The sequence below is a fragment of the Piliocolobus tephrosceles genome, chromosome 10, assembly GCF_002776525.5.
Source record: "Piliocolobus tephrosceles isolate RC106 chromosome 10, ASM277652v3, whole genome shotgun sequence".
Classification (NCBI taxonomy): Eukaryota; Metazoa; Chordata; class Mammalia; order Primates; family Cercopithecidae; genus Piliocolobus; species Piliocolobus tephrosceles.
This window is the reverse complement of record NC_045443.1, coordinates 29,954,955-29,967,589: the sequence shown is the minus strand read 5'-3', so window position 1 is coordinate 29,967,589 and position 12,635 is coordinate 29,954,955. Positions and strand designations below refer to the sequence as shown.

Below are 12,635 nucleotides of genomic sequence, written 5' to 3'. Positions count from 1 at the left end.
GGTAGGGGAAGAGGAAAAGATGCAGAGAATTTAGCCCTTAGAGTGCTCCCTATCTGAACTTAGGGATCTCAGCCTCTGACCTAGTGTTTACCAAAAAAGACAGCCATGTTATTTTGGCTTACTTTCTCATTTACTATTGATCAACAACTAGAAATAGAAGTCTTGCAGAGGTCATCTTTATTTTTTCATCTACTGCTCTCTTTACCAATTTAGGCTTTCATTACATTGGGATGCCACATTTTAACAGTAAATTATTTGGTGCCTTTAGCTTCTTGAGGAAATGGAATTTCCCCAAGAATTTCTAAACCAGGGGACACTTTACAAATATAACTCAGTGAAATAGCCATCATAGCAAGCTTTCAGTGAAACAAAATATGGAGAATTGGCCAGGCACGGTGGCTCACACCTGTAATCCAAGCACTTTAGGAGGCTGAGGCGGGTGGATCACCTGAAGTCAGGAGTTCAAGACCAGCCTGGCCAACATGGCGAAACCCTGTCTCTACTAAAAGTACAAAGATTAGCTGGGCATGGTGGCAGGTACCTGTAATCCCAGCTACTCATGAGGCTGAGGCAGGAGAACAGCTTGAACCCAGGAAGCGGAGGTTGCAGTGAGCCGAGATCATGCCACTGCACTCCAGCCTGGGCAACAAGAGCAAGACGCTGTTTCAAAAAAAAAAAAACAATTTACCTAACTTTATCATTGAAAAAATATCCTAAACTTTGTGTTTTGTTGTTCTATGGAAAGGAAAACCACTGCTAATTTTTCCACTATGTTAAAAGAAACAATCAACAGAGAGAACTTGAGAAAAGAAGTTTCCAGAAGCAGATCACCCCAGGAAGTGCCTTTGTATTCGGATGGGATGTATTGCTTCTCCAGCCCTCCCCAGCACCTTTTCCATTTACATTCAGTCATTCTCTTTGCCTTTCTGCTGCCATTGATAACGTCCTGAAAAGGAACAGCAGAAATAACCAGGGTGGTCATAATTGAGTTGGCCTGAAAATAATAGTCACAGTAGAGGCAGAGCTGAGAGAAGGTTGCTTAGCAGGGCTTTACCTTTTAGGCAATGCAGAACCAGTTGACACTGAAGATCAAAGTCAAGGACTTTGCCTCAGAAAAATACACACAAAATCTTGTGCACAATTTCAGGAAGCAGTGGACCCCCTAAAGCCCATTTTGGGGCAGTAGCTGTCCCCGTGGCTTGTGAGAGCTGACAGTATCCTTGGCTTTCTTCCTTGTCAAGCTCTCTGTTGGCAGCTAAAGAAGATGAAAGGGATTTAAATGCAGTGCTTGAGGATGGATCCAGTCCAGAGCTTGCTAAAAGCCAACTCTCTTTCGTGTTTTTTGGACTCCTCATTTTCTCCACTCATTAAATACTTGAATGGCCAGATCTGAGCATATATCACTTCCACAGCTCTTTTCAGACCAGGCAGAGGAAAAGGGAGGTGAGAAGGAAGCGTGAGGCTGTCACCTCCTCACAGTGCCATTTGTTACAAAGCAGAGGAGCCACATGTGTTTGTAAGCAATTCTCTTTTTTTTTTGAGATGGAGTCTCACTCTGTCCCCCAAGCTGGAGTGCAGTGGTGCGATCGCGGCTCACTGCAACCTCCGCCTCCCTGGTTCAAGTGGTTCTTCTGCCTCAGCCTTCTGAGTAGCTGGGACTACAGGTGTCTGCCACCACACCTGGCTAATTTGAGTATTTTTAATAGAGACGGGGTTTCACCATATTGGCCAGGCTGGTCTCGAACTCCTGACCTCATGATCTGCCCTCCTCGGCCTCCCAAAGTGCTGGGATTACAGGCGTGAGCCACCTCGCCCGGCCATTGTAAGTAATCCTCAAGGTGGATAGACATTTCTTTGTGAGATATTAACCCACTCTGGTTTTACAAAAGGATTTCCCCCTTATAGAACATTCCCTTTGTGTGAAGAAACCTCATGCAGATTTTAATGCAAATTTTGTAGGGGAAAACCGCTTTGAGGAAAAATTGGATTAAAAAAAGAGAAAAAAACAATGAAAGGGGGTAGAGGAAATAAGGATGAGGTGGGAAATGCTTGCGGTTTATGGGATTTGATTCGACTTTTGTTTTCCCCCTCCACTCTGTATTTTCCGTGAAGAATTTTGCATGTAGGTGAAAATGACTTAAGACTTATTTTGTGTTTTCATTTGGGGCTTGTTAATAGCTTCTCTTGATTCCCTTTCATCATCTTTTTTTTTAAAAAAAAACCAGCCAACCACATGTCTTATATGTAGATATCCAGAGCTCCCACTTTCTATGACTGAGTAAGCTGCATCAGGGCAGGATCCACACAGGTTCCTGCCCCTCTAGAAGCTGACGTTCTTGTAACCTAGTTTGGTTCCAAGAACCACAAGCAGGTGAGAAAATTATTCGCTGAATACCAGTGAGCTGTAATCCTAACACAGATACTCATAACTTTGTTGCCTTAAAAAAATTACTTAACTGACTGGGTGCAGTGGCTCACGCCCGTAATTCCAGCACTCTGGGAGGCTGAGGTGGGTGGATCACCTGAGGTCAGGAGTTCAAGACCAGCCTGGCCAACATGGTGAAACCCCGTCTGCACTAAAAATACAAAAATTAGCTGGGCGTGGTGGCAGGTGCCTGTAACCCCAACTACTCGGGAGGCTGAGGCATGAGAATCGCTTGAACCCAGGAGGTGGAGGTTGCAGTGAGCCGAGATCACACCATTGTACTCCAGCCTGGGTGACAAGAGCGAAACTCCGTCTCAATAGATAAATAAATAAATAAATTACTTAACCTCCTATAACCTTGGCATCTTCTATTTTTAGAGGTAAGAGATTTGTGAGGTATTTTGTGGGTGGAAGACATTGGAGCCTTCAAATTATATTAAGGAGGTAAATAAACTCTTATTTTGTTAAAGATTATCCCTGTGACCGGTGTAACTGTATCATTTTTAAAATGACTAGGTTATTTGGGATTCGATGGGTTAGTAATATTCATAGCTAACAGAGCTAAGTCCTGTTCTAGATATTATCTCATTTATTCCTCCCAACTTTCCTGTGAGGTAGATATTATTATTGTCTCCCTTCTATAAGTGAGTAGAATAGATGTGCAAAGAGGTTCAGAAACTTGCCCGAGGTCTCCCAGTCTCTTAGCAGCAGCAGAACTGGGAATGGAAACCCAGGTGTTCTGGCTGCAGAGGCCCTGCTCTCAGCATTGTTCTCTGCAGCCTTCTTCAGAGCTGCAGTGTCTTCACCTTGAAAGGAGAACATTGTGTCTGGTAGACACACTTATCTGAGATTTTTTTTCTTTCCCTTTTTAGGTATCTGAGAGCAAGCAGCAATAGAAATTTCCTGCTTACCATGAGACCATTTTTAAAAAGGGCCATTTTGGTCCTAAGTTATGTAAGTATATATATATATATATACTTTTGAAATATCTGATAAGGAGTGTTTTCACTGTATCTCAGCTCAGAGATGTAATTCAGATTATTTAATAGAGTCAGCAATAGACTCTAACATCATGATACTGGGATCAAACAGTTGACATGCCATAATGTTACAAAGCGTCCAAAGGTATATATGAAAGCATTCCAGGGATATGTGGATTTGATGATGTAGACAATGTGAACTGCAGTATTCTATGAGTCCTTTTCAAGATGCTGCGACTGAGTTGTCTCAAGAGGAGGCAGTGCAATCCTGGCTGTATCAGTTGTCTATTGCCACATAACAAACCACCCCGAGCTTTAGTGGCTTAAATATAATAACCCTATGTTGGCCCTATCTGCTTTAGTTTGGGCAGTATTCAGCTTTTCGGGTCTTCTGATCATCATGATTTGGGGCGGCTGAGGTTACTCAATCAAGTTTATTCAGCTATCATCTGAGCCAGGTCATCTTGGTTCTCCTCTACGTGATATCTCATCCCCAAGGGCCTCTCCCTGTGGGTTCTTTTTCCAGAGGGGTAGTCAAGACTTCCTTGTCACATGGCAGCTGGTTTCTAAAAGAATAAACTAAAAGTTGCTGCACCTCCCAAAGATTAGGTCCAGAAGTGACATAAGGTACCTTCTACATGTCCTGCTGGTCAATACAAGGCAGCCACAAGACTAACTCAGATTTAAGGGAGGGGCAACTGACATCATTCCCTGTTAGAGGAACAGAATGCACATGCAAAAAGGGTGGAGATTATTGGTGGCAATCTCACTGAATCTTCTTATTCTCTGAAGGTGCTTGTCATTTTGTACTTCCGTCTGTGGATAATGGGAGGATCTATGCCCCTCTTTTCAGAGCAGGATAATCCAGCTTCATTTTCGCCTTACATTCTTACAAGGTTAGTATAAGTACTTTTTTTAAAACCTGGCATTTGTTAGATAATTTTGAGTAATCTTAAATTACAGGCTGACTTTACATATTGAGGATTGTGGTCTATCCTTCATGTGGGGAGAAAAGAAACTATACATTTGAAATTGTTTTCAATAAATAAAACTGTTTTGGCAGTATTACTGCTGTTGTTTCCTTTGGTGTATATTTGTTTATTCAACAAATATTTAACTGGATACTGTCTTAGTTTATTTTTGGTTGCTATAAAAAACTACCTGAGACTAGGTAATTTATAAAGAAAAGCATTTATTTGGCCCACTATTCTGATGGCTGGAAAGTTAAGATTAGACATCTGGTGAGGGCTCAGGCTGCTTCCATTCATGACGGAAGATGATGGTGAGCTGACCGTGTGCAGCGATGACACAGAGAGAGAGGAAGCAAGAGAGAGAGCAGAGGTGCCAACTGGCTTTTTAGCACCTTAGTTTTGTGGGAACTAATAGAGCAAGAAGTTACCTCCAAGGAAGGGGATTAATCTAATCTAAGGGTTCTGCCCTCCTCACCCAAGCATCTCCCACTAGGCCTCCACACTACCACACTGGAGATTACATTTCGATATGAGATTTGGTGGGGACAAATAATCCGGATCTAAACCATAGCAGTCACTTATCAATAATAACTATCTATTGATTGATACATGTGTTGAATGTTACAGAACAATGTGCAGAGAAGTGTACAGAGGTTGACTGGATATCATAACCATTTGTAAGATAATATAAGTGGGGTGGTTGGAAGTGACAAATAGAAATGAACAACAGTTTTTGCTAAGATACAGCTAATCACTCCATTTGTCCTTAAGCGTTCTGAGGGGTTTGGATCGGGAAGTAATGCTGATCAGTGGCTCTGATTCACTGAATAGGATTTAAGCCCCTAACTATTTTATTTGCTGTTATGTACAGTTGAGGCTTTCAGATGTAATTATATTTGACAGTTTTAATACCTTCCTTCAGAATATATTGTTGCTATAATGTTTTAAGAATTGCGATGCCTTTCTTTCGGCTGGAACCACCATCTTCTAATAATTTGCTGTGATGAGGAACACAAAGAAAAAGAGGAGAGGCATCCCATAGATGTTCTTTAGGCCTTTTAGAAAACGTGGAGTTGTTCTTTTGGCCACATACATGCAGATCTATAAGAAAGGTGATATTGTTGACATCAAGGGAATGGGTCCTGTTCAAAAAGGAAGGCCCCACAAATGTTTCCATTGCAAAACTGGAAGAGTCTACAATGTTACCCAGCTGCTGTTGGTATTGTTATAAACAAACAAGTTCAGGCAAGATTCTTGCCAAGAGATTTAATGTGCGTATTAAGCACTCTAAGAGCTGAGATAGCTTCCTGAAACGCATGAAAGAAAATGATCAGAAGAAGAGGGAAGGCAGAGAAGCACACTTTGTGAACGAGTGGAATGGAGCCTGCCCTGCTGGAACCTGTCCCCTATGAATTTGTGTCATAATAGACGTCAAAAAATAAATAAAAGACCTGGGGACTATAAAAAATTAAAGATATAAAAAATTAAGGTGCACTCTTCTAAAATGTTCATAGTTTTACATATCTTTAATGTTATCTAATATCATCTTAATGATAGTAACCTTAACTTTGTTTTGTATTTGTGGAGAAATGATAAATTTTAAATATTGATCTATGGGGCATTTATATTTTAGTTTATTTGTATCTCTTAGAGACAACAGATTGTTAGATTTCGTTTTTTGTTTTTGTTCTTGTTTTTGTTTTTTTGAGATGGAGTCTCACTCTGTCTCCCAGTCTGGAGTGGAGTGGCGTGATCTTGGCTCACTGCAACCTCTGCCTCCCTGGTTCAAGTGATTCTCTTGCCTCAGAGTAGCAAGTAGCTGGGACTACAGGCACATGCCACCATGCCCGGCTAATTTTTGTATTTTTAGCAGAGAGGGGTTTTCATCATGTTGGCCAGGCTGTCCTCGAACTTCTGACCTCAGTTGACCCACCTGCCTCAGCCTCCCAAAGTGCTGGGATTACAGGTGTGAACCACCACGCCCAGCCTAGATTTTGTTTTTATGTTTGCCAGTGATCTTTCCTTTATATCATCAATTAACTTCTATGTTGGAATTAATAAACTTCTACTACTTTCTTTGCCTTGTATGCTTTTTAAAATTATTTCTAGTATTTTCTTCTCTTTCTTTATTTTCTTTATTTCCCATTTTAAAAGGCTATCTTCCAATATGATTATCACATTTTTATAATAAAAACTATGTCACGTTTGTTTTCATTACTTCCAACATGTATTTATATTAAACAAATCTTGAATATGCTCTCAGAAATAATGTGATATCCAACTTCTGGTGTTGGCTTACTCCTTCTCAGCAGTGTAGAACCTTTATAAATTTTTGTTTATATCTTATGTTTTAAAAATTCTTGTTTAATATATCCTTTAATTAAGCTTGACTTCTCTAGCCCAGCTTTTTGTTAATGTTGCAATCTACTCACCATTTTTAGGTATCTCTCCCTGGCCTTCAAAATCTCCAGGGCTGCTCATCCAGATATTTTTAGCTGTGCCAGCTCACTAATATACTGTCTTGTGTTCTGTAGCTCCTTAAATAACTACTTTTGTCTATGAGAGAAAAACCAATTTTGCCATATATTCTTGCATAGTGGCTACATTTCCTTTAGCTTTGGGTTGGTTTCATTCCAAGACTTCTTGTCTCCTGAATTTGAGCATTCATACTTATCTTTGTAGTTAGACATAGCCTGTTCCCTGAGCTTACCAGTCTCCAAACACTAAGATGTATAGTTAAAAAGAGACAGATGGAGGAGAACGAGAACATACTGCTGTCAATTCACCAAGCAATTATTTTATTCCTATCTCATGTCGTAAGTAAATAAGTGCTTGTCCCAAGGTCCTTGGTGTTAGGAAAAGGTAGCCATTGATATCTGACTCACAGCTCTCCTAGCTGTAACATTTTAGGGGCCAGGGGCATTAGATGGTGGGGTTTTTTATCCCTGCTAGTAGGAAAAAAACCAATTCTTTGGTGGAACCTGTGGCAAAATTAGTACCTTGAGCCATTTGCTAGAATCTGCCTTTCACTTCCAAGGCATATATATACTTTTCAAAGGGATCTGCTACATATTTTGTCCAGGACTTTCTGTCTGTGAATCAATCCATGCAAACGACTGTAACTCAGGCAGTTCAATTAATAAAAAGTGATGGAATAGAATATCCTAACACCCATGTCTTTATATTCTTCCTTTCTTTTCTTTTGAAAAACATCTTTCTGTTCTTGTGTTTCAAATACAAAATATCAACCTGGCCAACATGGTGAAAACTCGTCTCTATTAAAAATACAAAAATTAACCAGGCAAGGTGGCAGGTGCCTGTAATCCCAGCTATTTGGGAGGCTGAAGCAGGAGAATTGCTTGAACGGGGAGGCAGAGGTTGCAGTGAGCTGAGATTGCACCACTCCAGCCTGGGCGACAGAGCGAGACTCCGTCTTTAAAAAAAAAAAAAAAAAGTATGTGTGTGTGTGTGTATGTATATAACCAGGGAAATTTCACTGACATTTGTTATGAATGGCTTTACTCATTCATCTGAGATGGCCACGTTAGAATTGACTCTTTTGAGCACCTAGAAAATGGTCTCTAATTCTTTTCCCAAGTAAAGTTCCTACTCAGCTTACATAGTTCTTTGTCCTGTCGTAGGCTGGTGATTCTTAAAGTGGACTATCTTGGTCTGCTTCCTGGTTGCATTGGCTTTTCTTTCCTTCTTAGCAGCGTGCAGTTTAGCTGTGATTTGGCTGGGTGTCTGCAGTCTGTTGTGAGTAACCAGGTGCTTGTCATGTGGTTTTGACAGTCTGGCTCCTTGATGTTTCATCTCTTTTACTGAATTTAGGAACTTTGCACATCTTTCAGTAGCATTTTTGCTTCTGTCTTGCAAGTATTGTTTCTTATTTTAAAGTAGGTATAAGAAGTTATTATCAGGTGAGAGTTTTCAGTTTAGCTTTTCTTTTTCCATTTAGTAGCTGTTAGGGTTATTAATTACATGTAATTTTTAAGAATCCTAATAACTTTTAAGAGTAGCTTGGTCAGGCCTTCTTTGTTTCAAATGATTTTACTTGTGAGATTCACTCTTTTACATTATCTATTTCTGTGTGTTTAACTCCGAGGGAATACCCTGTCATTTTCTGCTTACACTGAGCTTCAAAATCATTGTGGTATGCTTATGAAATACCTTTGTTAAGCAAAATTTTTAAGACATGGGAACAAAACAAACAAAGATTATGTGACATTCACAGTAATGTAGAACATTATGTGACAAACTGAGAGGAATGCAACATTGGTAGGCTTATTATTGGCTTATTATTTGCTGCTTATTGTATTTTACAACTTTGTCATCTTAGAATTGAATGTACAGAAACCTGATAGGTGTGATTCTTTCTTTCCTCTCTAGTGGAAAAAATAAAACTTAAAATATTAGTTTTATTGCTTTGCATCACATTGGAAAAAAAGTTGTTACTGATTTGCCAGTCTCATTCCCCTACATTGTTTCATGAAGGCTGGAAAAAATCCCAATTTTTTAAATTCAACTTGTATATGTGTATATATTTATTTTATAATAGACCACCAGCCACTGGTCTACTTTCTGTCTCTTTAGATTTACCTATTCTGAACATGTATGTAGGAATGGAATCATATGGCCGGGCACGGTGGCTGACGCCTGTAATCCCAGCACTTTGGGAGGCTGAGGAGGGGGATCATGAGGTCAGGAGATAGAGACCATCCTGGCCAACGTGGAGGAAACCCGTCTCTAGTAAAAATACAAAAATTAGCCGGGTGTGGTGGCTCATGCCTGTAATCCCAGCTACTCAGGAGGCTGAGGCAGGAGAATTGCTTGACCCTGGGAGGCAGAAGTTGCAGTAAGCCGAGATCATGCCACTGCACTCTAGCCTGGTGACAGAGCAACACTCCATCAAAATACAATACAATACAATACAATAAATAGAATCATATAATAGGTGGAAGTTTGTGACTGGCTTCTTTCATTTAGCAGGTCATCAAGGTTCATCCGTGTTGTAGCATATGTCAATACTTGACTCCTTTTTATTCCCCGGTAGCATTCCATTATATGGCTATACCATACATCTCATTTTTTTTTCATAAAAATGGACATTTGGGTTGTTTCATCTTTTTGGCTATTACAAATAATGGTGCTATATACAAGTTTTTGTGTAGATATATGTTTACATTTCTCTTGAGTGTGTACCTAGGAGTGGAATTGCTGGATTATAAATGTTAACTTTATGTTTCACTTTTTGAGGAACTGACAGATTATTTACCAAAGCAACTGCACCATTTTACATTCCTACCAGCAGTACGTGAGGATTCCAGAATCTCTATATTTTCACCAACATTTGTCTTTTTGACAGTGTGTTTTATTATAGCCATACCAATGGGTAGGGAATGGTATGTCACTGTGGTTTTGATTTATTTATATTTAGCTGGTGGCTAATGATGTTGAGCATCTCCTCATGTACATACTGACTCTTGCTGTCTTCTTTGGAGAAAAGTTGATGGAGATCCTTTATTCACTTTTTAATTGGGTTGTTTGTCTTTTTATTTCCAAGTTGTAACATTTTTCTTAATATATTCAAGATACAAGTCCCTTATCTGATCTATAATTCATAAACACATTTTCTTTCTTTCTGTGTATTGTCATTTCACTTACTTGATGATGTCCTTTGAAGCATGAAAATTTTTTATTTTGATGAAGTCCAATTTATTTTTGTTGTTTCTAAGATATATATCTTCTATATCTAAGAAGGCTTTGACTAACGCGAATTCTTTTCTGAACTCTCTTGGTCAAGTATCTTTTTCCCACGTTTATGAGTTACACAAACCTTTAGTTTGTGCTGTGTATTTGTATGAAGATTATGTTTTTAATATTTAAAAAATTGTACTTTGATACAGTTGATTTGGAATTTGGAAACAATTTGGAAGCCATTTAGACTTTGACTTTTTATTCTTAACCATTGGGTATATCAAGACGTAAGGTAGATTCCTTACAGAGTTGGATCATCATTATTCCAATGATGGAATATTCAGGATACACGGTGACAAGGCCGTTAATCTTTTGCCTTTCCTTTTTAACCCAGACATTCAGATGTATTAGCTGTCAGTCAGTTCTTTGTGACTTACCAGTAACTTTTCCAACCTGTAATTAATTGAGATTGTGTGGATCCATTTAGTGGCATGAAGTTGAATTGTAAATGCTTCTACTTTCCACTTGAGAAGAACCATATAATTAGAAACTAAAGAACAAAGGAGACATTGTGTCTTTATCACACAACTTTTTCTTGATAAGCAAGTTCCCCAAGGCCCAATTGTCCATTTAGTTGTCCATAACACACAACCTGTCAGTCATGATTGGTGATGACTACTTCCTTTCTTTCATTCCTCTCATCCAAGCAGTCCCCTCATCCTGTGACTGCTCTTCTTAATCGCCGAAATTCATGCAGTTATCTCCATCCCCACTGCCACTATCTTCCTGAAGGCCCTCATGGTCTCTGGCCTGTGTTCCTGAAATAGCTTCTTAATTTGTCTCTATCCTCACAGTTTACTCTCCTCAGGTCCTCCATGTCATTTTCAAATGATATTTCTAGCTGGATTAATATTTAGAAGGTCAGTGGTTTCCTACACCCATTAGGATCCGTGAAGAGTAAGGGATCTGGCCATTGCCATTTTTTTTTTTTTTTTTTTTGAAGCAGAGTTTCACTCTGTCACCCAGGCTGGAGTGCAGTGGCGATATCTTGGCTCACTGCAACCTCTGCCTTCTGGGTTCAAGCAATTCTCCTGTCTCAGCCTCCTGAGTAGCTGGGATTACACGTGTATACCACCATGCCCAACTAATTTTTGTATTTTTAGTAGAAATGGGGTTTCACCATGTTGGCCAGGCTGGTCTTGAACTCCTGACTTCAGGTCATCTGCCCTCCTCGGCCTCCCAAAATGCTGGGATTGCAGGCATGAACCACTGCACCCAGTGAAGATATATTTTTGTTCTATCTCATTACACTTTATTGTTATAGACTATTCCCCAAATTTTCCATCCCATTTAAATGTGAATTTCTTAGGGGCAGAAACCATATCTTATCTTTCTTTGTGTCTTTGGAAGGTTTTACAGTGCTGAGCACAGGACAGAGCCATGATAATTGTTTACTGTTTGATGGATGAATGATTATTGACTCTGCTGTCATAGGCCTGCTGCTTCTATGAACATCAAACTACCTTTACCTTTTTGTTTCTGAAGGCCACTTTGCCCTACCACCTCTGGATATATCCTTGTTTTGCTTTTTGTCATTAAGACATTTTCAGCTGCATGTGCTTTTATGCACCCTGGTATGGAGACGGTAACTCTGCTCTGTCATGAGAATGACCCACACAGTGCAGTGATAGGCTTAAAATGCATGCAACTATGGAACCCCAATATCATCTTGGGCCTTCCTCTTTGAGATTTAAAGAAAACTGGCTTAAATTCTTTCCCACTTGCTTGAATGTTCATTGCCCTGCTCCGGATTTATGTGCTTCCCTAGAACCTTATATTCTCATGGGACATCTCCCATTCCATTTTCCCTTTCCTGCTACAACTACCTGATGGCCCTTACAATTATCTTATGATCTTATAAGGCTTTGGCTCAGAGTCTGATACAAAATAAATCCTTAGAACATTGTTGAATAAATGACTGGCGACCTTGGTTATAGTTGGCATCCTTAGAAAAGATTAAGCCTTGTAGAGCTACCCTTCTGAGAAGGTTGTAACACACCTGGTATTCCACTCTGGGCACCAGAAAGTTTCCCTTTCCTGCTAAACTCTACATCTGGTGCCTGTTACACAGACCATGGCCACTCTCATTTCCTTTTCTTGTGCCAACCAATTTACAGGAAGGCATAGACCTTTCACATTCATATCCCCTACAGTACCACTCATATAAGGCATTTGTGTTCAAGGGACTTTACAGAAATCTGGAGACAAAGAGCAGAGTTACATCACAGAACCATGCCACAGGTAACTTCATTAATCATCTTGCACAAAATCCTCCAGCATCTCTTCCACTGGGGAATTCTTGATGGCTCATTCTTTATTTTTTGGCAAGTTTTTTTGCTTTGGTTATTTCCTTAGCCCTACCTCTCTCCTTTTTTGTTCTTCATTTTCTGTTCCTCCTTTGTCCAAATTCCTAACAATTTCTTACATAGCCCTAGACAGTACAGGCCACCCGAGACTATCTCTAAAATCTCACACACCTATGCCTCACCCAGGTGAGACGAG

General features: G+C 39.8%; 1 protein-coding gene across 2 annotated transcripts in view; it reads left to right on the top strand.

Annotated features, from left to right (window-relative positions):
- The window catches only part of TMTC1 (transmembrane O-mannosyltransferase targeting cadherins 1), a 292,296-nt gene that overhangs the window by 121,971 nt on the left and 157,690 nt on the right, over nt 1–12,635 (top strand). The window contains exons 6-7 of one of the 2 annotated variants that reach the window (XM_023209003.2): nt 3,298–3,379; nt 4,198–4,301. The exons of the other annotated variant lie outside the window; for it this stretch is intronic. Of the exons in view, the coding sequence (XP_023064771.1) occupies nt 3,298–3,379; nt 4,198–4,301 (186 nt within the window). The remainder of the gene's footprint in view (nt 1–3,297; nt 3,380–4,197; nt 4,302–12,635) is intronic. 2 annotated transcript variants of the gene reach the window in all.